This window comes from Eleutherodactylus coqui, chromosome 10 (assembly GCF_035609145.1).
Source record: "Eleutherodactylus coqui strain aEleCoq1 chromosome 10, aEleCoq1.hap1, whole genome shotgun sequence".
Taxonomy (NCBI): domain Eukaryota; kingdom Metazoa; phylum Chordata; class Amphibia; order Anura; family Eleutherodactylidae; genus Eleutherodactylus; species Eleutherodactylus coqui.
Genome location: NC_089846.1, coordinates 35923387 through 35946955, shown reverse-complemented (window position 1 = coordinate 35946955; position 23569 = coordinate 35923387). Strand labels below are relative to the sequence as shown.

The 23569-nt window shown below is 44.4% G+C and overlaps 1 protein-coding gene across 1 annotated transcript in view; it reads left to right on the top strand.

Annotated features, from left to right (window-relative positions):
* Positions 1-23155, top strand: part of LOC136581043 (protein crumbs homolog 2-like) — a 123605-nt gene extending 100450 nt beyond the window's left edge. Inside the window, exons 7-13 of the mRNA XM_066582036.1 lie at positions 1993-2946; positions 4551-5098; positions 7785-7950; positions 8098-8956; positions 12374-12490; positions 15982-16102; positions 22432-23155. Coding sequence (XP_066438133.1) covers positions 1993-2946; positions 4551-5098; positions 7785-7950; positions 8098-8956; positions 12374-12490; positions 15982-16102; positions 22432-22659 — 2993 coding nt within the window. The 3' untranslated portion in view covers positions 22660-23155. The remainder of the gene's footprint in view (positions 1-1992; positions 2947-4550; positions 5099-7784; positions 7951-8097; positions 8957-12373; positions 12491-15981; positions 16103-22431) is intronic.
* Positions 23156-23569: the final 414 nt, after the last annotated feature.

The window sequence follows — 23569 nt, the reverse complement described above, 5'->3', positions numbered from 1 at the left end:
TAGTAAAGATGGCCAGCAGAAATCAGGTGACTGATGTGGGCTATCAGAGGCCACAGCATCATTGTCTCAAACTCCTGACATCATGGCACCCAGGCTGTGATCACTGATGCCAGGCATTTGGAAGGTGACTTTGCAGCCACAGCGACTTCTGGCGGCCATGCATGCTGAGGGACTGGGGAGTGGGAGCCACTCAGCTGTGGCTCAGGGAGACAGAAAACAGGTGAGTATGCTGTTTTTTTATTTTCTTTCATGCCCAGCCATTAAAAATGTTTTCCTTGTAAAGGCACAACCCCTTTAAGAAAGTTACTTGCGGAATGCATACTAGTGGGAAAACCACAACTCCCAGCAACTCCTGATGGTCTTCAGCTGTCAGGAAACACTGGGAGTTATAATTCTCTATAGAGAGAAAAGGGGTGAGAGGAATCTGAAAATTAATTAACGGCATTTTAAATTACCTAATGGGGGGACACATACGCTTTTTTCAGTAGTAGCCAACTTCTTTCCCTCTGACTTTTTCTGTCTTGGTGGCCCGCTCAGCAGCTTGTCTTGCACTAATGGCCCTTTTAGGTGTGTGAGCCGGGCACACATGGCCATGCACCAGCGAGAAGCTGCAAGATGGTTGGTGAGGAAGGGCCCAGAGCAAAATCAAGAAGGCGGGGAGCAAGGACAGAGGGTGCTAGCGCCTAGATGTCATCTTAGCCAACCTATGCATCTATATATATAGATAAACTAGCCCAGTTTGCAGATGCTGCAAAGTTTGCCATGACACTTATAGGGGTTTTATCAGAATAACAGGTTATTCCCTATTCACAGGATAGGGGAGGACTTGTAGATCATTAGGGGGCTCGAGAATGGGACTCCCGTTCTCTTGTCACTGCAGGGGTTGCATCACCCCTAGAATAATGTCACTGCTGGGGAAGATGGAACCCCCGCAGTGACAGGAGAACGGGAGTCCCATTCTCGAGATCGATGAAGGTCTCAAAACGAGATATCCTGTGGGAGATAACTTGTTATTCTGTAAAAACCCCTTTTAATGCATTAAGATGACTTTCTGTGCCACGGTTTATTGGCCCTAGCAATAGATTTTCAATGTCCTTTATTATGTTAGGATAGCAATACATTTTCAGTGGCTTAAAGGGAACCTGGCAGCAGATTTATCACTAAGAGCACCACCATGACGCTATTCAGCATAGTCTAAGCAGTGCACCTATGTATTTGTCTAAAAACTGAGAGTAAGCTTCACTGCAAAGCCTTTCTTTTAATCTTTGGTGCCCTGTATGTAAATATCTTGTCAAAGGGGTGTGGCCTCCAACTCCAGGGGTCACTGCATTAGTTAGATGCACCTAGATTCACTGTGTATGTGCCGGAAGATGGACGCACTGCTGTCAAGAGCCAAGGGAGATCTGGTGATCAGCAGGTGGGGGCGTGGGTTCTCTGGTGACGCAATGACTCGGGGAGCTGCAGGGAACACCCCTTTGACTTGAGACTAGACATTTACATACAGGGTGCCAAAGAATAAAAGTAAGAATTTGGGGTGAAACTTACTATTGGTTTTTATACAAATACATGTGGGTACTGCATAGAATATGCTGAATAGCACTAAGGTGGTGGCCTTAAATCAATAAATCAGCTGACTGGTTCCCTTTAAGACACTGATACTTGGTTATGTTAACATAACAAAAGACATCGAAAAGCTATTGAAAGTTACACTTTGCTGCATCTGTATAGCCGTATAGACTGGCTGGGCTGCAGTGTGCTGCCTCCCTCTCTAGTGCAGGGAATGTGCTGCTGCCTGTTCTTGCAGGGGGTTGGGGTTCCACCTGCCCCTCTGTGGGTTGGGCAGAAGTAAAGGAGTCTGTGAAATGTTAGCCGCTGGTTATATGTTGGCATTAGTCCAATACGAACGCTCTCCTAGATGGCCTTCTCTGTAACATGTGTTGAGTTCCTTGTACTTACAATGCTATGGATACATTATCCGCTTGTATTTTATAGGTGTGCTATGCACTATAAACATTGATGACTGTGAAAGCAATCCATGTGAGAATGGAGCAACCTGTGAAGATGGAGTCGCTGACTATACCTGTACGTGTCCGGCACCTATATTAGGTGGAATCACTTGGGGAGGTAAAAACTGCTCCATAAAGCTGTCGGGTTGCTTCGATCATAACTGCCAAAATGATGCCGTGTGCATTCCTGTCTATGAAGAAGAGATCCACAGCTATGCCTGCAAATGCCAACCCGGCTATTATGGGCCGGATTGTTTCATTCCCACCACATTTTCTTTCTCATCGAGTGGGTATATTATATATGAACTGGAGGTATCCAATAGAAGCAAGTGGAGTACTGAAGAAGATGCCGCCCACGTAGCCGTACGGTTTAGAACAACTTTGCCAAATATGTTTCTCCTTTATCGGGGGAATGAGAAAAGCTATCTAATACTTGAACTCTATAATGGGCTGCTGCACGCTATATTTAATAATTCCAATACCTCCTCAGTCCTGGTAATAGATAACCTTAAGGTAGATGATGGTCATTGGTATAAAACGGAGGTTACCTTGAATTCATACCTGGCGCTAACGCTATACCATGACGGTTGCAACAACGGTACATGTTCCTACAGAGAACGTTTAGACTCCGCATATGATGCTCGGCTTCAAGAGTCATTCACTAAAGTGCACATAGGAGGACTTCCGCAGGACGCGCTCCTAGACAATACACGGAGCAAGCAAAATTTCACCGGGTGTTTAGAAGATCTTCTAATTGACTCCAACATCGTTCTACCACAGTTTACTACAGATGACCAGTCCTATGATCTCACACTGGGATGTAATAAAACAGACTGGTGCCACTCCAATCCTTGTCATCATGGATCACAGTGCATTGATCGATGGATCAACTACAAGTGTGACTGTGCCAGACCATACACAGGTCCAACTTGCTTGGAAGGTATGTCATTAGTTTGTTAGTGGTTTTTGTCTGCTTTTTTGTATTTTTACTATAATAGATAGGGATATTACCTAGCAATGCTAGTTTGGTTAAAATAATGACTCCTTCACACTTTTAAGAAAAAAAGTAACAAGCATTTTGCAGTTTTTGAATCTTTTTTTTTCTTCAAAGGGGTATTCCCATTTCGGCTATTCAGGGTCAAGATAGGAAAACCCAGCCTTCTGTTTCTGACCACTTGTCGGAAACTGCTGAACTATTCAGCCCAGCGCTGTTTCTATAGCGCTCATTGAAAGGAATGAGGGCTACACAGACAGCGTAGTACTAAGCTGTTTCCATAGCCCTCATTCACTTCAATGAGAACTACAGAAGCACTCATTTATACCCATAGGCTCCAGCTAGGTGGCCCATAACTATAGAGCAGTTTCCCATCTCTACTATGAAGAGCTGAGATGGGAGTACTCCCCCTTTGAAGTGTACTTGCAATTTCAGGTGACTTTTTGGAATAATCCGGCATGTGTGCACATGAGGAATAACAATCTTTCTCATCATTATATGACTTGCATATGGAACATTTCACAAGTTCTCCGCATGCTCCGTCATTAATTTTCAGTCTTCCCTGAGCTGTTGGGTGGAGATAAGCTACTATGAAGTCTCTCTTACACTGTGCACATAGCAGAGGTCTCTTCTCTATCTCTGTAACATAAAGAGCAGCAGCATGGAGGACATACTACAGCACTATGAAGCACTGTAGCTGTGATACAGTAAACAGTTACAGCATATCTGTGTGAGTCTTTCTTCTTCTGTCTCTCCCCAGCAGCTCCATTTTCTCTCCTTAGACTTCTATGGGAAGTATGAGACAGCAGCAAGGAGAACCCCACCCTCATTTCCTGTAATCCCTCTTGTTATTTCCATTATTAGAGATGAACTTCATGTGACAACAGACAATGAACAGGAAGTTAGAAGGAAGTAAGACCCCTAGTGGCCAGCACTTTAATGTGATTTTTCAGTACAAAAACATCATTTTAGGCAACTAGCAACAGTGCAAAACACTTTATCCTATTGACTGTCACATAAGCACAAGTTTCTTCGAAGTACAGTGGATATTTAAACTGAGGTCTGTGAGTGGAGAATTTCCTTAGAAGGAACCTGTCATCACCTTTGAGCCCACTCTTTTCAGCCAGCTCTGTGCATGTGCTCTCCTATTCATCTCAATGGGAGAGTGTCCTCACCGAGCCAAGTGACACCGTGTGCGCGCACCAAGTTCACGGGTATAAAGCACAGCTCTTGGGACTGCCTGTACCTTTACCGTTGGGCACTATAACATAGTTTATGGGGCTCAAAGGTGAGGACAAGTTTCCTTTAAAAAAAAAAACACACATAGACTATACTGCATTTTGGAAAAGAAGACATGGAGGTCAAGATAGAAATTAGGCCTAAATCTCATAAATTCTAATGGCCTGACCATAGCAAACCAGTATGATAATCCTCCTGTTGTAATTATGAAATCCTGCGGGTTGGTTTTTTGTCCCTTGTATATTATCACCCTTTAATTCACTCGGCTTGTGATCGTCTCAGTCCACCTTCACCCCTCTATGTTTCCACAGAATACACATCTTGGACATTCTTCTTGGAAGATATTCCTAGTTTTGCCAACTTCACAATCACTCAGCATGTTGGAGACTCGTTCAATATATCTGCATTTATTAGGACACTTAAACCAGATGGGCTGGTGCTACAGATCAGCAATAGTACTTTGGATTACCTGTCAATCTACCTGAAATCTGGACAAATCAACGTAAAAGTTTTGTCAACAACACTTTCTTTCAAGGAATATTTCAGCAATGGCAAAAAGCATTTGATTAATATTTCAATTATGAAAGGAGTTGTTAAACTAAATGGCGTTAAATTCACGGAAGAGATAGAGCTGCTACCATCATTATCAGCTTTGGCAGAAGACACTGTACTTGTTGGAGGACTGCCACCAGGTGGAGACATTGAGCAGTGGGGTGGATATTTTAAAGGATGTCTTCAAGATGTTCAAATCAATGGTTATCGCTTGGAGTTTTCCTCATTTAATAGTAAAGATGATGATGCTTATGTGGTTTCCGCCAGCAATGTCACAAGGAACTGTGTGTCCGATGACGTATGTCAGGTGAGCATACAACACAAGAAATAAGAACCTCCTGCTGGAATTATTCTTTTCTTCTTTTATTCTAAAATACTTTTGGTAGCTGAGAAAAAGAAAATAGGGCCGTAAAACCACCACATGGGTAAAATCCCTAAAAAAGGGTCTGGTCCTTTTGGACCGAAACACCCTGGTCTTTAAGGGGTTAAAGACTGACTGGGTCAGAAAGCTTGTGAAACGTAGACAAAAGAGATCTTTGAACCCAATAGCTCCGGGCTCACGGTGCGGAATTCCGCACCGTGAAATCTCCCGTCCTCACCCGCGGCATGCTCTATTTGCCGCGAGTGTACGCGCGGACAGCTTCAATTGCAGTCAATGGAAGCTGTCCGATCACGCTATCTTCCGCTGTAGCACAGTGGAAGATAGCGTGAAAACGTTTCCCAACGTTTTCCTACTGCTGCCACGTCATATGACGTGGCCAGCGCGTCACATGACACGGCCGGCCGCGTCATGTGACGCGGTGGGCGTGTCATGTGACGTGGCCGGCGTGTCACATGACGCGGCGGCGGTGGGCCGGGGAAGCGCCATGCGGGAGCGAGGACGCCGGATCCGAAGGTAAGTTTGGGGTCTCCTGGGGGGCGCCGTGACGGGCTATGCCGCGGAATTTCGTGGAGCCGGTCACGGCCGTGTGCAGCCGGCCTAAGTCATCCAAGTTTCGTCCCTGCTTTCCATCCCTACGCAGGTGTCTGTATAGAAGATGGAAAGTTGAGAAGGACACTATGTTGGATAGAAGAACGTGTTGTAAAAAAGCCGTAGTGTCCATTGTTGGTGAAATACGTTTTCACAAACTATGATATTTTCACTATTCTTTGTAGATTATTTTGCTCATTCCCACAAGCCAATAATGTAGCCGGTAGAACAAATGCTTTAAGAAACATAATAGCTACATGATTATGGTGTACCTCTTACTGAGAGTAGTAATACAGGGCGATGAATCAGGATTCTCTGAATCGTTCAGATCTTAACAGTTATCACTTTGTATAAACCCGTGGTACATCAGAATAGCTGAAACTTTGTAGAAGGTGCCGCTGTCCCCTAATATATCACATTCCTGCAGCCTGTAGGACCCATTTCCTTGTCTGCAGGCTTTATGTAAATGGTTACAAACCTTCACAGATTGATCTAATAGAAATCCATAAGCGGAGGAAGGGGCTGCTACAGTGTATAGGTGACTGCAAGGGAAAGAAAAGTGGAAAGAACCAAATAATGCAGGTTGGACAACATTTCTAGTGCTAGTTTTTAATAATCAGCAGACATGAGCAGACAAAATCAGACGTTTGCGAAAGAAAAAACAGGAATCCCAGGCACTGCCAATAGAAGAGCGGTGGTCCAAGGCTGTGAAGAGCGGTGGTCCAAGGCTGTGAAGAGCAAGATCAATTTATTCAAGCACAATTATGTATTTTAGGCCCCTTCATCAGGTTGACTAATGAAGGTACCAGTCCAGGGCTGAAACTTCTAATCATGCTTGAATAAATTGATCTTACTCTTCACAACTTTGGACCACTTCTCATCTTCTATGGGCAGCACCTGGGATCCCTGGTATTTCATTCCTCTGTCCTACTGTACCAAGGTCATCATGTCTGTCCGTTCCAGGGAGGGACCATTTCATACTCTTGTGCATGGTTCGCACAACCCATAAAGGTGAGCGTATTTGTATCACATTCTGACAATTTAGCGATGCTACACTGTGGCAGCTTATTTTTTTTCTTATAGTAAAATCAGACCTAAAGGGGTGGTTGTCCTCTTTTCAACTGATGACTAGAGATAAGCGAGTATACTCGCTAAAGGCAATTGCTCGAGCGAGCATTGCCTTTAGCGAGTATCTCCCCCACTCGAGACACAAGGTTCGGGTGCCAGCGCGGGGTAGCGGTGAGTAGCGGCTGTCAGCAGGAGGGAGCGGCGGGGGGGGGGGGGGGGGGGAGAGAGGGAGAGAGAGATCTCCCCTCTGTTCCGCCCTGCTCTCCCCCGCAGCTCTGTGCCCACTGCCGGCACCCGAGCCTTCTGTCTCGAGCGGGGGAGATACTCGCTAAAGGCAATGCTCGCTCGAGCAATTTTAGCGAGTATACTCGCTCATCTATACTGATGACCTTTCCCCTGGATACATAATCAGTAGTTGATGCACGGGGGACCGCTACTTTGACTCCCCATCCATCAGCTGATCATCCAACCCGCTGTCAATTGCAGCAGGCCAGACATTGTCATCAGTGGTCAGAAAAGGAAGTTGGAGCATTGGCATAAGTTCCACTGAAATCAATGGGAGCTCCATTCTGCTACTCCACTTACTGCTTGTCTCCTGGTCAGGGCGTCACATCCAGTCCTGATTAGAAGAGAAGCAGGAAGTAGAGTAGCAGTGCAGCACTCCCATGGATTTCATTGGGAGTGAATCTGGCACTCCCACTTGCTGTGCTTGACCGCTGATGACAACATTCTCCGGCCTGCTGCAACAGACAGTGGGCCAAACAACCAACTGATGGACGGTGGGGGGCCCGAGTGGTGGGGTCATCGACTACTAGTGACCTAGCCGGAGGATAAGTCATCAGTTGAAAAGAAAGCAGGCAACCTCTTTAACACACACATCTACAGCTGCCTATGCAGTGAATGTTTTTAAGTAATGATGAAGAGAATTAAGAGATTTTCATCTTTATTTTCCTAGTCTAGCCCATGCAAGAATAACGGCACCTGCACTGTAACCTGGAATGACTTCACCTGCAAGTGTTCAGTCAACTTCACAGGACCTACGTGTGAAGAGCCGGTGTGGTGTCAGCAGAGACCTTGTCCACTGGAGTCCACCTGCAAGGACTTTCCTGGAGGGTATACATGTATGGATTGTTCCTTTTATACCCGTGTAGTTACTGTTCTGAAACATTTGAAGATTTCCTAAAGACTCTACTAGTTGTAGGAAGGTTTTACTTTGTTGACAAATTCTGAATTCTGCTTTAATAGTTTGACGTCTGTCACATTTGCAGGTCTGGTCAACGCCACCTTCAAAGAAGAGAGCTTGGTGATATTTACATCCAACATTTCATCAGAACACCATCTTGCATCTGTTTCATTGGACTTCAGGACTAGAGACACAGATGCTGTTTTGCTTGAAGCCTCCAAAGATCTGGACTATATTTCTATTGTCATTCAGAATGGTCAATTGCTCATCACTTTACCCAGCGGGAACAGCGTGGAAGGGATCAGTTTTGATTCGAAGACAATAATTTCTAATGGTTTATGGCACCGAGTTGAGATAATGATGAAAACTTCTACAGATATGGCTCCTCAATGGACAGTAAGCCTAGACAATGGGCATAATATGGCACTACAGGGCAATACTGGCAGCTTGAGTTTCTTAGCAGAAGACACGGCAATTACATTGGCTAAGAATTACACCGGATGCCTCGGACAAGTTTCCATCGGAGGCTTTTATCTTCCATTTGCTGATCAATTATTTTCTCAACAGTTCATTAAGAAAGAACAAGTGTCAATGGAGCTTGGATGTAAAGGAGCCGATGTGTGTGGTGATGGCCCCTGTCAGCATGGGGGAGAATGTCAAGATCTGTTCAATTCATTCATCTGTACATGTCCAGAAGGATGGGAAGGTGTTCACTGTGAACTCAATATTGACGACTGCAAGTCCAGCCCCTGTGATCATGGCTTCTGCTATGACCTGGAGAATGACTATTGGTGCAACTGTTCTTCGGGATACACCGGCAAAAACTGTGACATTAACATAGATGATTGTCAGCACCATCACTGTTTAAACGGAGGCTCCTGCTTAGATGGAGTCAATAGCTACACATGTCTATGCCTGGCCTCCTATACTGGCGCCTACTGCGAGTGAGTATCACTAGATCATCTGAAAGGCCTTCAGCAAAAAAAAACAAAAAAACATTACTGTATATTAAGCAGCTAGCAATTCAAGGCTGGCTTTAAGATACAGAAAGATCAACATTTTGTTTTGGTCTTCCATATGTCCAAATCTACTGAAGGACTCCATTTCTAACAGTCTCATGGAGTTCGACAAATTTGTTGACCTGAGCTGGGAACAGCTGGATGCAGAGAACAGCCCCTCCACCCCCGCTTGTTTTTTGCATCCTCCGAAACGCAAGGTGGTCGCTCAACGTTTGAGCGATCATCTTGCGATGTACATGACACAATGATTATCGCTCAAAGGACATCTTTTGAGTGATAATTGCTGTGTCTAAATGGGTCTTAAGAGAATGGGTGGCAGGAACAAAGTCAACACGCCTTACCCAGCGAAGCTTGCTCACTTCCAAGTGCACAGAGACAGCAAGCCACTGCACCAATCCAAAGCAATAAAGTATTCCAGCCCCTTGGATGTTGCCCTGCATAGGTTAATGGTTTTCCTGCATGTTTTGAGTAGAAGCTGTTATTCACTACACTTATGACTACACTAGCTGATATACCCGGCTTCGCCCAAGTTAATTTGGTACTGGTGTTTATCTGGTGTTCACACGGAAAATCTTATGAAGTCGTGGTTACTTTAGAGATACCGAGGAAAAAAATATGTTCACCATTTTGCATGGTTCTTTGAGTTACCCAGGAAACACCACGTGGAGGTAACCATGCGACGTTTCCTTTATGTAAAATGACATCAGGAAGTGAGAGAATTACATTACGTATGTAAAATTTGGACGCTAATTTTTTTGGCGCTAGAATCGAATAATCAAGTTGGGACCCATTAACTTTTCCTATTTATGATATAATCAATGCTCGTGCCAAATTTCATGTTTCTACAACTTCGGGAAGTGAGAGAATTAGATTCCGTACATAAAATTTGGACGCTAGTTCTTTTGCGCTAGAATTGAATAATCGAGTTGGGACCAATTAGCTTTTCCTATCTTGGACATAATCTATACTTGTGCCAAATTTCATGTTTCTATGACATCGGGAAGTTGGAGAATTAGTGGCGAGTCAGTCAGCGAGGACTTTCGTCTATATATACACACACACACACAATGCTATGAGTAAGAGCTTCTGCTCAAAACATGTAGGTAATCAGTAAACCTGTGCATGGCTTTTATTCCTGATAAAAACTGAAATGAAAAGTTTTTTTCTATTGACCCCTTAATGATGTGGCCCGTTTTTTTCCCATTTTTGATTTTTTTTTTTTTTTCCTCCCTTCTTTCAAAAATCTTAGGTCTTATTTATCCAACAACAAAGCAGTCTGAAGGCTTGTTTTTTGCGGGACAAGTTGTATTTTTCAGTGTTACTATTTAATGTACCATATAATGTACTGAAAAACTTGTAAAAAAAATTCTAATTGGAGTGAAATGAAAAAAAAAAACAAATCAGCTATTTCGTCATCTTGGTATGGGGGGGGGGTGTTGTTTCTACGGTGTACACGCTGCAGCAAAAATTACAATGAGAACTTTATTTTATGCGTCAGTATGATTACAAAGATACAAAATTTATAGTTTTTTTTTTTTTTTTGCTGTACTGCTTTTAAAAAATGAAATATCTTTGGGAAAACTTATTTTCTCCCGGCGTCTTCTGACAGACATAATTTTTTTGTCTTTCCGTTGTAAGCAAGCAGGGTGCACTTGCCTGCGGATTGCCAACTCTTAGACTGGAATGGGCACCGACCACGTAGAAGTACTCTTTGGATACGCGGATTTCCTTTAAATCTGGCTCCTGCCAGTCTTTATTCACAGTACAAACAACGTAAACAGAGTCCATAAAACATTCTTCAACAAAACATAAAAGTCCATATACACACCCCACCTGGGTGTTAAGGTTAGGGTGGTCACCTCTGTCGGACTCTGGCCTTTCCTAGGCCACCGACCTGCAGCAGCTTAGCTCTGCTGCACAAGTCCTCTCTGGTTCTCTCAGCCAACATCTCCCTGGGTGTAGCAGGAATGTCCCCTTATATCAAACTTCCTGACCACACCTATGGGCGTTTTCCCTTTTCTCAGGCACCAGAATGCCTGTCTGTTGCCCCCTACAGGCCATTCTCCTTAGTGCACCTCTACACCGTATACATAGTTGTGCAGGGATTGTTTTTGTGGGACGGCCTGTAGTTTCTGTTGGTACAATTCGGGAGTACATATGACTTTTCATTTTATTACATTTTTTCTTGGAGATGGGGTGATCAAAAAAAAAAAAAAGCGCAATTCTAGTGTTGTGTATTTTTTTTCTGACGATGTTCACCATGTGGGATAAATAATGTGCTAATTTAATATATTTAACTTTTGCGGTCGCAGCAATACCAAATAAGTTTTTTTTATTATAAATATGGAAAAAGGCTTTTTTTTTCTTTTTCTTTTTTTATTTTTTTTTTTAAACGCATTACCATTTTTTAAATAATTAATAAAACTTTTTAAAAATGATTTTTATATTTTTCTCTTTAGTCCCCATAAGGGACACGAACTTGTGATCGTTTAATCGCTCTTGCAGTATTACATTATAGCTTGATCTGATATGCAATGTGCAATGGCAGCCCTGGGGGCTTTAAGAAGGTCCTTGGCTGCCATGGCAACCAAACTGCAACCTTCAATTTAATCACAGGGGGACGTTCAGGACCCCCAAACTTCGATCGGGGCATTTGAAGCATTTAAAGGGTTAACAGCCGCAATCAGCGTTTTCTCTGATCATGGGTGTAAGCTTTGAAAAACAGCCACCATCCGCATTGTATAAAGCGGGATCAGCTCCTGATGCCCCTCCATAAGAACCCCAGACTGTACGTCCTGGAGCGTTAAGGGGTTAATACAATATTTGAGGTGCTGGAATACTTTTTCTGTTATTTTTGCTTACCATTAAGAGAAGCTGCAAATTATCTATAGACTGGAGGAAAGGAAATTACTTAATTATAGTTATACTCTTAACCTTTAACTGCGGGCACGGAGCCTCACAGATTCTAGATTTCCGAGAATCGCGTACTTTCCCGCTTCCCCCGCGACCGGCCGGCTCAGTAGCTTTTGTTTTAGTTGCGAATAGACCGGTATGAGTGGAGGTTGTGTCGTCAGTGAAGACTGAAACGTTTCTACAGTTGTTTATTATGTAACATTCCTAAAATATATACATAAAAGTTGATTATTTCTACATCATTTTACATTATTTATAATATGAAAATAGCTAAGAACAAGTTATTGTAATCAACCACAATATATAGGAGACCGTGAGACCCCGCCTCCACGGAAGTGTAACGAATCATGTCTGCAGCTGAAGGTTAATTATACTGCGGATAATCTTTTTATAATGATTTCTTCATCATGTGACTTTCTTTGTTGACAGATGGCCGTTCCCTCCGGAGCGATGTGGAATAAACGTTACTTGTCAGAATGGCGGTAAATGCAACAGTGGAATCTGGGGTGCAAACTGTACGTGTAGATCGGGCTTCAAGGGGAAAAGGTAGGGATTGGAAAACTGGACATTAGGCTGGATTCACACGAACGTATATCGGTTCGGTTTTCACGCCGAGCCGATATAAGTTGTCTCTCTCTGCAGAGGGGGGAGGCTGGAAGAGCCAGGAGCAGTGCTCTGAGCTCCCGCCCCCTCTCTGCCTCCTCTCCACCCCTCTGCACTATTTGCAATGGGGAGAGGCGGGATGGGGCGGGGCTAATTCTCTGAACTTAGCCCCGCCCCATCTCGCCTCCTTTCATTGCAAATAGAGCAGGGGGGCGGGAGCTCAGTTCCTGCTCCCGGCTCCTCCATCTCCCCCATCTCCCCCCCCCCCCCCCCCCCCGCAGATGAGGACGACGTATATCGGCTTGGCATGAAAACCAAGCCGATATACGTTCATGTGAATCCAGCCTTAGCTTGTAAACTTGTAATAGCTGCTGTACGGATTTGTGGACATAAGTGCAACTTGCACACAAATGAAGGTTAGGAATGATTTTTGGGAGTAACCAGCCGTTTCTGATATCAGACTGAGGGAGTAGACCAAGGGGTGTCAGGCTGTCACTTGCCCTGCCACGGGTGGGTGAGGGGGGGAGGGAGGGTGTCGAGCTGTCACTTGTCCTGCCACGGGGGGGGGAGGTGTCGGGCTGTCACTTGTCCTGCCACGGGGGGGGGGGGGGGGGGGGGGGAGGTGTCGAGCTGTAACTTGTCCTGCCACGGGGGGGGGGGGGGGGGGGGGAGGTGTCGGGCTGTCACTTGTCCTGCCACGAGAGGAGGGGGGTTCGGGCTGTCACTGTTACCTGTCCTGCTGCGGTTTTGGGTGCGGTTTCGGGTGCTGTTCTGGGTGCGGTTCAGGTGCAGTTTGAGTGTGGTTTGTAATTGCCCCCAGCAGTGATAATGACCCCCAATAATTTCCACAGCAGTGATAATTACTGGGGGTCAGTGATAGTGATGCCCAGTAATTATCACTGCTGATGCAATTATTGGGGGGTTACTGTTACGGCTGGGGCAATTATTAGCGGTCACTATCACTGCTGGGGCAATTATTGGGGGTAACTGTCCCAGTAGTGATCGTGACAACCAATAATTGCCCCCTCAGTGATAGTGACCCCAATAATTGCCTCAGCAGTGATAATTACAGGGGGTCACTATTTGTGCTGGGGCACTTATTAAGGGTCACTATTTGTGCTGGGGCAATTATTAGGGGTCACCATTACTACTAGGGCAATTATTGGGGGTAACTGCCCCAGCAGTGATAGTAACTCCCAATAATTGCCCCAGTAATTGCCCCAGCAGTCATTATTGGGGGTAACTGCCCCAGCAGTGATAGTGATGCCCAGTAATTATCACTGCTGAGGCAATAATCGGGGGTCACTATCACCAGATCAGCTTAGATACAGCAGCTCAGCAGATGTATCCAAGCCTGTCCGGTGTGATACATCTGCACAGAAGAAGTATCATACCAGATCTGCTTAGATACAGCAGCTCAGCAAATTTATCTAAGTCTGCCTGGTGTGATACATCTGCTTTGCATAGGCTTACATACATCTGCTTTGCAGATGTATCCTACCGGATAGGCTTAGGTACATCTGCTGAGATGCTGTATCTAAGCCGATCTGGTGTGATACTTCTGCTGTGCACATTGAACTAAAAATGTATCTAAGCCAACTGTATTTAGATGGGACAAATGGCGGGCAAACGATGCCCGTCACTCGTCCCTGCAAGTACCCGCTCACGTGTTTTTGTGCAGGAGTGGCTATCCTTGCTTCACAGTGTGGTGGCTGCAGGAGATTTCTTTCCTCGCGCTCACCCACCCTCTCCATTCACTAAAGGCCCATTTAGACACAATGATTATCGCTCAAGATTCGCTCAAAAGCCATCTTTTGAGCGATAATCGTTGTGTGTAACTGCACTGACATCGTGCAGTTATCCTTATCCCGTCGCTCATCATTGTCTTTCTGAAAGACAATGATGAGCCTTATCAGGGATTTAAAGCGGGATACAGCTGATACTATTGTTTCAGCTGTATCTCGCTCCCTGATGACAGCTGGGTATGAGGAACAGAGCGGTCCAGCTCTGTTCTCCATACCTGGCACGGAGCGCTCGGCTGTATAACATCCGGGTGCTCCGTGCAGAAAATATCTGGATGCAGAAGACAAGCGGGGACACCCCACTTGTCTTCTGCATCCTCCGCTCCGAGTGCCTGGCTGTATAACAGCCGGGCGCTCGGAGCGGGGAACAGCTGGATGCAGAAGACAAGCGGGGACACCCCGCTTGTCTTCTGCATCCTCCGCTGGCAGCGCAATGTGATCCCTCAACTTGAGCGATCATCTTGCGCTGTAAATGACACAACGATGATCGCTCGAAAGTCGCTTGAGTGACGTCTATTGAGCAATTATCGTTGTGTCTAAATGGGCCTTAACACAGCAGCCGTTCAGTACTGAACGGCTGCTGTTTACACTGAACAATGAGTGTATAACAGACAGTCTCTCCTGGCCACGCCCACTCTAAGTTCACTCTACAGCAGGAGAACATGCCCGTACTGTAGAGGGACTTCGAGGGGACGGGGGGAGACTGTAGATTAGTTCAATGGGTGGGGCCAGGGCAGGATCTGTGGGAGGCCAGGAAACCCTGCTTTTTCATGTTTGTGTCCTGCTGTGACTGGGAGTGGGCACACAGAGAGGGGAGAGCGCAGGGCATTGTAGGAAGGCAGCACAACTGCGCCATCTTTGAAAGCTGCATTCAACATCAGATTACCAAGTAAGAAACAGACATAGTTGATATGCTTGCTGGTTTGAGCCTCTGTATGCTGTGTTTTACAATGCTTGGTGAAAAGGAAGCATAATAACTATAAAAAAAACTTCACCCTGTGTGGCGGGACAACCCCTTTAATGAAAACCTGATTCAGAGTGCTAGGGACCTCAGACTGGACAGAAGGTTCACCCTAAGAACACGGCCAACACAACTCAGAAATGGATTAGGGACAACTTTGGGACTGTCTTTGAGTGGCCCAGCCAGAGCCCTGACTTAAACCCAATTGAACATCTCTGGAGAGACCTGAAAATAGCTGTCCACAGACGGCCCCCATCCAACCTGACAGAGCTTGAGAGGATCTGCAGAGAAGAATAGCAAAAAAATCCCTAAATCCAGGTGTGCGAACCTGGGGGCATCCTACCCAAGAAGAATCAAGGTTGCCAAAGGTGCTTTAACTACTAAGTACTGAGTGCAGGGTGTGATTACTTATGTCAATGCAAAATTTTAGAAATATTTCTAATTTTTTAAAAACCAAAAACTAACCTTCTGTTTTCGCTTTGTCATTATGGGGTACTAAGTGCAGAATGATGGGGAAAATGTAACTTTTTTTTTTTGCCTATGGCCACAAAATGTAAAAAAAAGTGAAAGTGAAGACTTTCCAAATGCATTTTATACTGTACACCGCATAGTAGAAACTTCACTATATTTTTGGCTTCATTAACTCCTCTGTAATGTTTCTGGTTGTACAGATGTGAGATCAATATCAATGACTGTGAGCCCAACCCGTGTCTCAACGGTGGAGCATGCCAGGATTTGGTCAACAACTACAAGTGTATCTGTAATGCCAGCTTCAGCGGGGTTCGCTGTGAGGTAGGTGGATATTGGTCTGCAGGTGATGATACACATGTACCTGTCCTTTGTCAAAAATAATACGACTAGGCTTTCCAAAGCATTGCTTATGACTTCACTCCGGACGTGTGAGCTCCCCCTACTGGCGCCACTTGCTCCTCAGAGTTCCTTCATTGCTGTTGCTTTTGTCAGGAATCTGCCCGTGTCTTAAGTGTTGGTTAACCTTCTGTTTGCATGTTCTGTATAATCACATGTTGTCTTTCTATGTCACCTGAAGTCGTGGAACCTTCACTAACACAGAATTGCTAATCACTCGCTCCACACCTAGAACGTCTTTCAGGACACCTCCGCTTATATTGATATTGACCAGGATGTAATCTTGCATGTTTGTAAGGATTGCACTTTTTATTCCTACATGTAATTAAAGGGGTTTTACAGGACTTTAGCCTTAGGATCAGTCATTAATATTATATCAGTGGAGTCTGCTTCTCTACAGCCCCACCAATCAGCTGTTTGAAAGGGCCGCAGTCCTCCAGCGAGTGTTGTGTCCCTTTCATTGTTTGCCAGGGACAGTCGTACATTTGGTAATGGCTGTGCTTGGTATCATCACTTGGTCCTATTTACCTGAATGTGATGAAGCTGTAGGGAATCGGCATACCATAGGGTAGACCATGAATTTTAAAGTCCTGGATAACCCATGAATTTTAAAGTCCTGGATAACCCCTTTAAGGGTTCTAATGTTGGGTTGGATCTCATTGGGCATTGCTTGGTGTGTAGCCTTTGTGTATAACCTGCATGTTTATGTATGAGCTTCTCATGTATTCTTGACAAATGTAGGCGATGCATGCCAGTGTCTGTCTCTGATTATCGTGTACTGTCGTTTGTGGGAGATTTGGGCTGTTCTCTGTGGTTTTTCACATTAGCTAGCTCTTTATTATTATTATAAGATTATTATTAATCTTTATTTATATAGCGCCAACATATTCTGCAGCGCTTACAAAACTTGAAGAGGTACGTTTTTAGAGCACATCTGAAGTTTTGTGAATCAGTGATTGCCCTGATACTTTGGGGTAGCGCGTTCCAGAGGACTGGTGCTGCTCTGGGGAAGTGTTGGAGGCAGCAGAAAGAGGTTCGAATTAAAGGGGCACTTAATTTGATTGTTAGTGAAGCGGAAGGCACAGACTGGGTGGTGGATTTAGATAAGGTAGGCAATATAGAGTGGTGCGGTGATATGGAGAGCTTTATGGATGAAGGTAGTGGGTTTAAACTGAATTCTATATTTGACAGGCAGCCAGTGCAGTGACCGGCACAGGACAGAGGCGTTCGAGTAGCGGCTGGACAGGAAAATGAGCCTGGCTGCCGCAGTCAGGATGGATTGGAGAGGGGAGAGTCTGGTGCAGGGGAGGCCGATCAGCAGCGAGTTGCAATGAGGGAGATGAGCATGTGGAGTCTCTATGGGTAGAGCTACATGGAGGGAAAAATAATAATATCTTCAAAATAGTTAAAACCTTGTTTAAATACTTACTGTGATCAGTTCATACCTTAATAGAAATTAAAGAGCTAGGAATGAGGCCTTAGTCACACGGGCGTTTTTTCCCGCGATTTGCGGATCGCATGACGGATGCACATCCGCAAATCGCGTGACCGGGGCCGAAAAATCGCCCGAAAAAACTGCTCCTAGCCGCGTTTCAATAGAAACGGGCCGGAGCAGTTCAGCGCTGTCCAGCGCATTGAATTCAATGGAGCCGGCAATACAGCCCACTCCATTGAAAGCAATGGGCTGCAGGCGATCTCACGATGAATTTTCGGGAAGGGCTTAAAAATATAAGCCCTTACCTGAAATTAATTCAGAAATGTGTAAAAACAAAAAAATATATATACTCACCTGGTCCCGGCAGATGGAGTTCAGCCGCGGGCGGCCGGCAGTTCTCCTGAACTGCTCTGAGTAGTATTCAGCAGCCGGGGATTTAAAATCCCTGCCTGCTGAATGAGCTGCCTCTGATTGGTCACAGCCTCACCAGTCAGAGGCAGCTCTCACTTCCCCATTCATGAATTAATGAATGGGTCAGTGAGTGCTGCCTCTGATTGGCTCAGCGCAGGGACCAATCAGGGGCAGCTCTCAGCTATACAAATAAAGTTTATTATTATTATTGCCGCTCCATTGAATTCAATGGGCAAACATCGTTCTTCTCTGCCACAGCTGTTACAGCTGTGGCAGAGGAGAATGATTTGTCTACTATATGTTCTCAATGGGGTCGGCGCTGCTGCCGCCGGCCCCATTGAGCGCATATAGAGAAGAGAACAGGAAACGCAGATCGCAGATAGGTGCGATCTGCGATTTCTGTTCTATAATTTATCGGACGAGCGCATAAAAAGCGTTCATGTGTCCGATACCATTGTAAAGCATGGTTCTATAAAATCGCCGGACGCATGCGCAAGTCGCGCGAAAAAACGCCCGTCTGACTGAGGCCTAAGAGAGAACCAACGCGGCTCAAGGGCTCCCACATACTTGTGTCTTTTTTTTAACCCCTTAGTGACCAAGCCTGTTTGCGCATTAATGACCAGACCAAATTTTGGAAATCTGACATGTGTCACTTTGACATAGCATAACTCCGTAAAGGTTTTGCATATCCAAGTGATTCTGACGTTTTTTCGCCACATGTTGTACTTCATTTAGGTGGTGAAAATAGTCCGATAGAATTTGTGTATATTTATTAAAAGCGCCAAAATTGGGAAAATTTAGAAAAAGTTTTTTTTTCACATTTTCAACTGCGATATCTCAAATGTGTGCAAACATACTGTACAAATTCTTGATAAGATATATATTTCCATCTGTTTACTTTATTCTGGGTGCACATTAGAAAAAGTTCAGTTTTTTTTTTTAACCATTTAAGAGACGTGCAAATTTAACATTGATTTTCAGCATTTTGAGGAACACTTTATTTTCCGGCACCAAGCCAAGATTACAAAGGCTCATAGGTGTCAGAATGATAGATACCCCCACAAATGACCCTATTTTAAAAACTACACCCCTTAATGTATTCATAGAGGGGTGTCATGAGTATTTCTACCTCACAGATTTTTTTCAGGAATTAATGTAATTTAGAGGAGAAAAAATAAAATTTCATGTTTTTGCAAATATGCCATTTAAAAGATGGGACTTTTTTTCTATAATGCACATGAAAATGCGTATTTGCACCCAAAATGGATACCCCCATTTGTCCTGTGTTCAGAAACATACCTATTGTAGCCCTAATCTCCTGTCCATATGCACAACGGGGCCCAAACCGAAAAGAGCAGACGTTGACTTTCAGAACAGTCATTTTGCTTGAAGGCGATTTCAGCCCCATTGCCCAATTGTAGACCCCTTAACAAATTCCTATAGGCGTGTACTGTGTATTTTGACACCACGGTTTTTGAATGAATCTAAGCAAAGCAGAAGGAAAAAAATTACGATTTTCATTTTTTTGGCAATTATGTCACTTTTAAACCCGTTTTTTTTTGTACAGCACACATATAAATGAAGACTTTCACCCCAAAATAGATACCCCCGTTTGTCCCGTGTTCAGAAACATACCCACTGTGGCCCTAAAATTATGTCTGTATTCACAACGGGGCCCAAAACAAAAGGAGCAGCCGGTGGCTTTTAGAACAGACATTTTGCGTGAAGGCGGTTTAGGCCTCATTGCCCACTTGTAGAACCCTTGAGTGGTCAAAACAACAGAGAACCCCAACAAATGACCCCATTTTGAAAACTAGACCACTTAACGCATACGCATAGGGGTGTACTGTTTATTTTAACCCCACAGTTTTTGAATTAATCTGAGAAAAGCAGATGGAAAAAATTACGATTTTAATTTTTTTGGCAGTTGTGTCATTTTAAAAACATTTTTTTTGTATAGCGTACATAAGAATGAAAAAGTTTACCCCAAAATGGATACCCCCTTTTGTCCCGTTTTCAGAGACATACCCATTGTGGCCTTAATATTATGTCTGTATGCACAACGGGGCTCAAAAGGAAAGGCGAATAAAATTTCAACTGTGTCTTAAATTTTACGTAATCGCCATTATCTATTGGATAACGCCGATCATGTGCCCGGGGACGCTAACTGCGGCCCTCGGTCACTGCTCCAGGCTCTTGGCTACATTTAGTAGCCAGGAGCAAGGAGACTTTGAATTTCCAGGGCCCTCAACAGCTTTTGCGCTTGCGTCCGCCATTTTGCTAATGGGCACATGCGCCAAAGTTGGGGAAAGGTGCGTGGATAAAGATCCCGTCGGGGAGACAACACCAAAGGCCTTAGGTAAGTAATTTCACCTCCCCTCACGAATCTGATCTGTGATTGGAGGTGAAATTTTCACTTTTTTTACTTTTACGTGATCGCTGTTTTCAATTGGAAAACGGCGATCACGTGACCAGGAATCGCGTTTTGCGGGCCCCGGTGAAATCTCCAGGCTCTCGGCTACATTTGGTAGCCAGGAGCAGGGAGATTTTAAATTACCCTGGCAATCTGCGCCTTTTGAACATGCGTCCACCATCTTGGCGGCGGGCGCGTGCGCAGAAGCCGTGGTGAAGTCCACGGATAAATGCGGTGCCATAGGTATGTTATTTCATCTTCCCCCACAGGTATGATCCGTGAGGGGAGATGAAACTTAAAACTTTTTTTTCTTCTTTTTAAACTTTTTAAAAACTTTTTTTTACTTTACATGATCGCTGCTATCCATTGGATAGCAGCGATCATGTGACTGGGAACCGCATACAGCGGCTCCCGGTGACATCCCTCTGCTCTCGGCTACACATGGAAGCTGGGAGCAGAAGAATTTTTAAATTTCCCGGGCCGCGCGCGCCTTCTGAGCGCGCGCCCGATGTATGACGTCTGGTGCGCATGCGCAGAAGGCGCCGACGGGACCTGGAGGCTGGGACACCGCCGGTCATCGTGGAGAAGGCGGGTGAGTATTTTCAGCTGCTCCGATGGATCCGATCCACCAGGGCAGCTGAATCTTTCACTTTTTACTAACTTTTATATGATCACCGGCATTCGGTAAATGCCAGCGATCATGTGACCGGGGCAGGGGACCCGCGGCCCAGAATGGCAGCTCCAGGTTGCCGGCTACCTCCCGGAGCCGGCAGCATGGAGCTGCCACATCCTCAGCTTGCAGGGCCTTAATCTCTGCCGGAAACATATTTCTACGTCCTCAGGGAATAAGGCCCAGCAAGTGAGGACGTAAAAAGACTATGGGCCGGTCGTTAAGGGGTTAAACGCTGCATTTTTTTAAATGCGAATGTCAATGGGACTTTCTAATGTTAAAAACCCATTGCAAGTTTGTGCTTAGCGATTTTTAACATTAGAAAGTCCCATTGTATGGAAGCCCTAATAAAGATGAAAAGTGGGGCGGGGCAATCAACAACTAAAAGAACGCAGTTAAACTATTAAAAGAAGAAGACAGGGAAAAATATAAATTATGTAAAAAGAAAATAAAAGCAGCTAAAGTGGAAACAGAGAGACCCTAAACTGTTGTTCTACTATATTAATAGCAAACAAATGAATACTGGAAGTGTTGGCCCTTTATAAAAAAATAACGTAGGAAAGATTGTAGAGGGTGATGAGACTAAATCAAATTACATATTTTTTGCCAATATTCACTCAGTAATATGAAATGTCAAGTGAAATGCAGAATTATGAAGTAAATGCTCCATTAAATGTCACCCGTCTAATGGCCCATTTACACACAAAGATGATTGCTCAAAAGATGGCTTTTGAGCGATCATTTTGCATAAACTATGAATTGGTACTAATGCCTATTAATACCAATTAGTAGTCTTTTGCCGAACAATGACTGTGGCTAATATCAGTTTAGCTTATGTCCAGCGTAATATAACTTTCTATGTTATATAGTTTTCAGTTTACATCCCAACTGTTATGACTAGTGATGAGTGAACTTTCGAAGAGTTTGGTTCGCTGAACATTTGCAATAAGTTTCGTTCTTTCCAAATTAGTGTGAACCAAACTGGAAGTTCAACAAAAAAAACACTAAAAACTGGAGTATAACATTATCTAGGATCTATAAAAGCGGCGTAGAACACCCTGAGACGCCTCTTGTAGAGTGTTATACACCAGTGTTCAGGACTAGTGTTGAGTGAACTGAACCAGTAGAACCCTGTATCGGATAGAACTTTGCTAAAGTTTCGGTTTGGATTAGTGCCAAACCAAACTTTTGGCAAAGTTCGACTCGAAACAGGGTTCTACTGCTACTGTTCGCTCAACTCTAATGATGACCATATAAGTGCACTATGTATCCTGTACCGTTCAGCTAGGGCTCCTGTGATATAATATGATGTTCATCTCTTGCAGAAAAGCAATGCAGCCCTGGCCTTCCCCTTCCCTCTCCTTGGAGTTGCAGTCCCTGTATCTTGTGGTATTTTGCTTCTGTTTATTATTGTGGGCAGTTTCATGGTGCTGACAGCAAGGAAGAGGAGACAATCAGAAGGCACATACAGTCCAAGCCAACAGGAGGTGGCTGGTGCCCGGCTAGAAATGGATAGTGTCTTAAAAGTGCCCCCTGAAGAGCGATTGATATGAACCAGGAAAAAGGAGGCGCTGGAGGCACAACTGTCTGATCGGTTGTTGGGGACTACGAGCGGGAAGAAGTCACTTTTACTTTGGTAACACCACTCTATACAGTGAACTTCATGGATTATACGTCATGAGGACACTCCCATCCCTGGAAAGATTCTTGGTTCCTCCTTGTATTTGGCAGCTAGTCTTTACTACTGGCCATCTAACCAACGAGACAATGAACATGATAGTCCGGAGAAACAATTCTGCCTAATGTATCGGTAGATGCCATAAAGCCACTATCGACGCCGTAAGAGAGCTCTACCTGATGATATTCTCTCTACAGATGCGTAAATATCCAGAGCCCTGTCCTTCAAGAAGTCACATGTGTTTTACTTGAATTATTCAATGCAATGTTCTGGATGTGCCTGTGTTTTATGACATTTTTTATTACATGGACTCTATATAGTTGTCTCTCCGAATACGGGAAGATTTCTATAACCTATTTGTGCCTTGGGACTGCGTGGTTTTGCCAATTTAGCTGAAGTGTAATTTTTTATCCTGCCCATTCATGTGGAAAGCGACAGGTATTCTTCTCAGCCACAACAGAGCCTGTTAGATTATCCACAATAAAGGTTTTGGCAGGTCCGCTATGTATTACTACCTTGAGGATAATCACCAAATGCTTTGAAGAGGATAACATAATAAGACTGACATTCTTGAAACCAATTGCCTTAAAGAATATGAAGACTTTCACTGCAGCGATGCCACTTCTTGCAGTACAGTGAATATGTCCCGATAGAGGGCGTTCGCAGAGGCCTGATACCATTGTATGGTATGAAAGTACTGAAGGTTTCCTATTAATATCTGTTGACATCGAAATTGTGACAGTTGAATCAGTTATCCAGTTTAAGCTATTGATGGCCAATCCTCT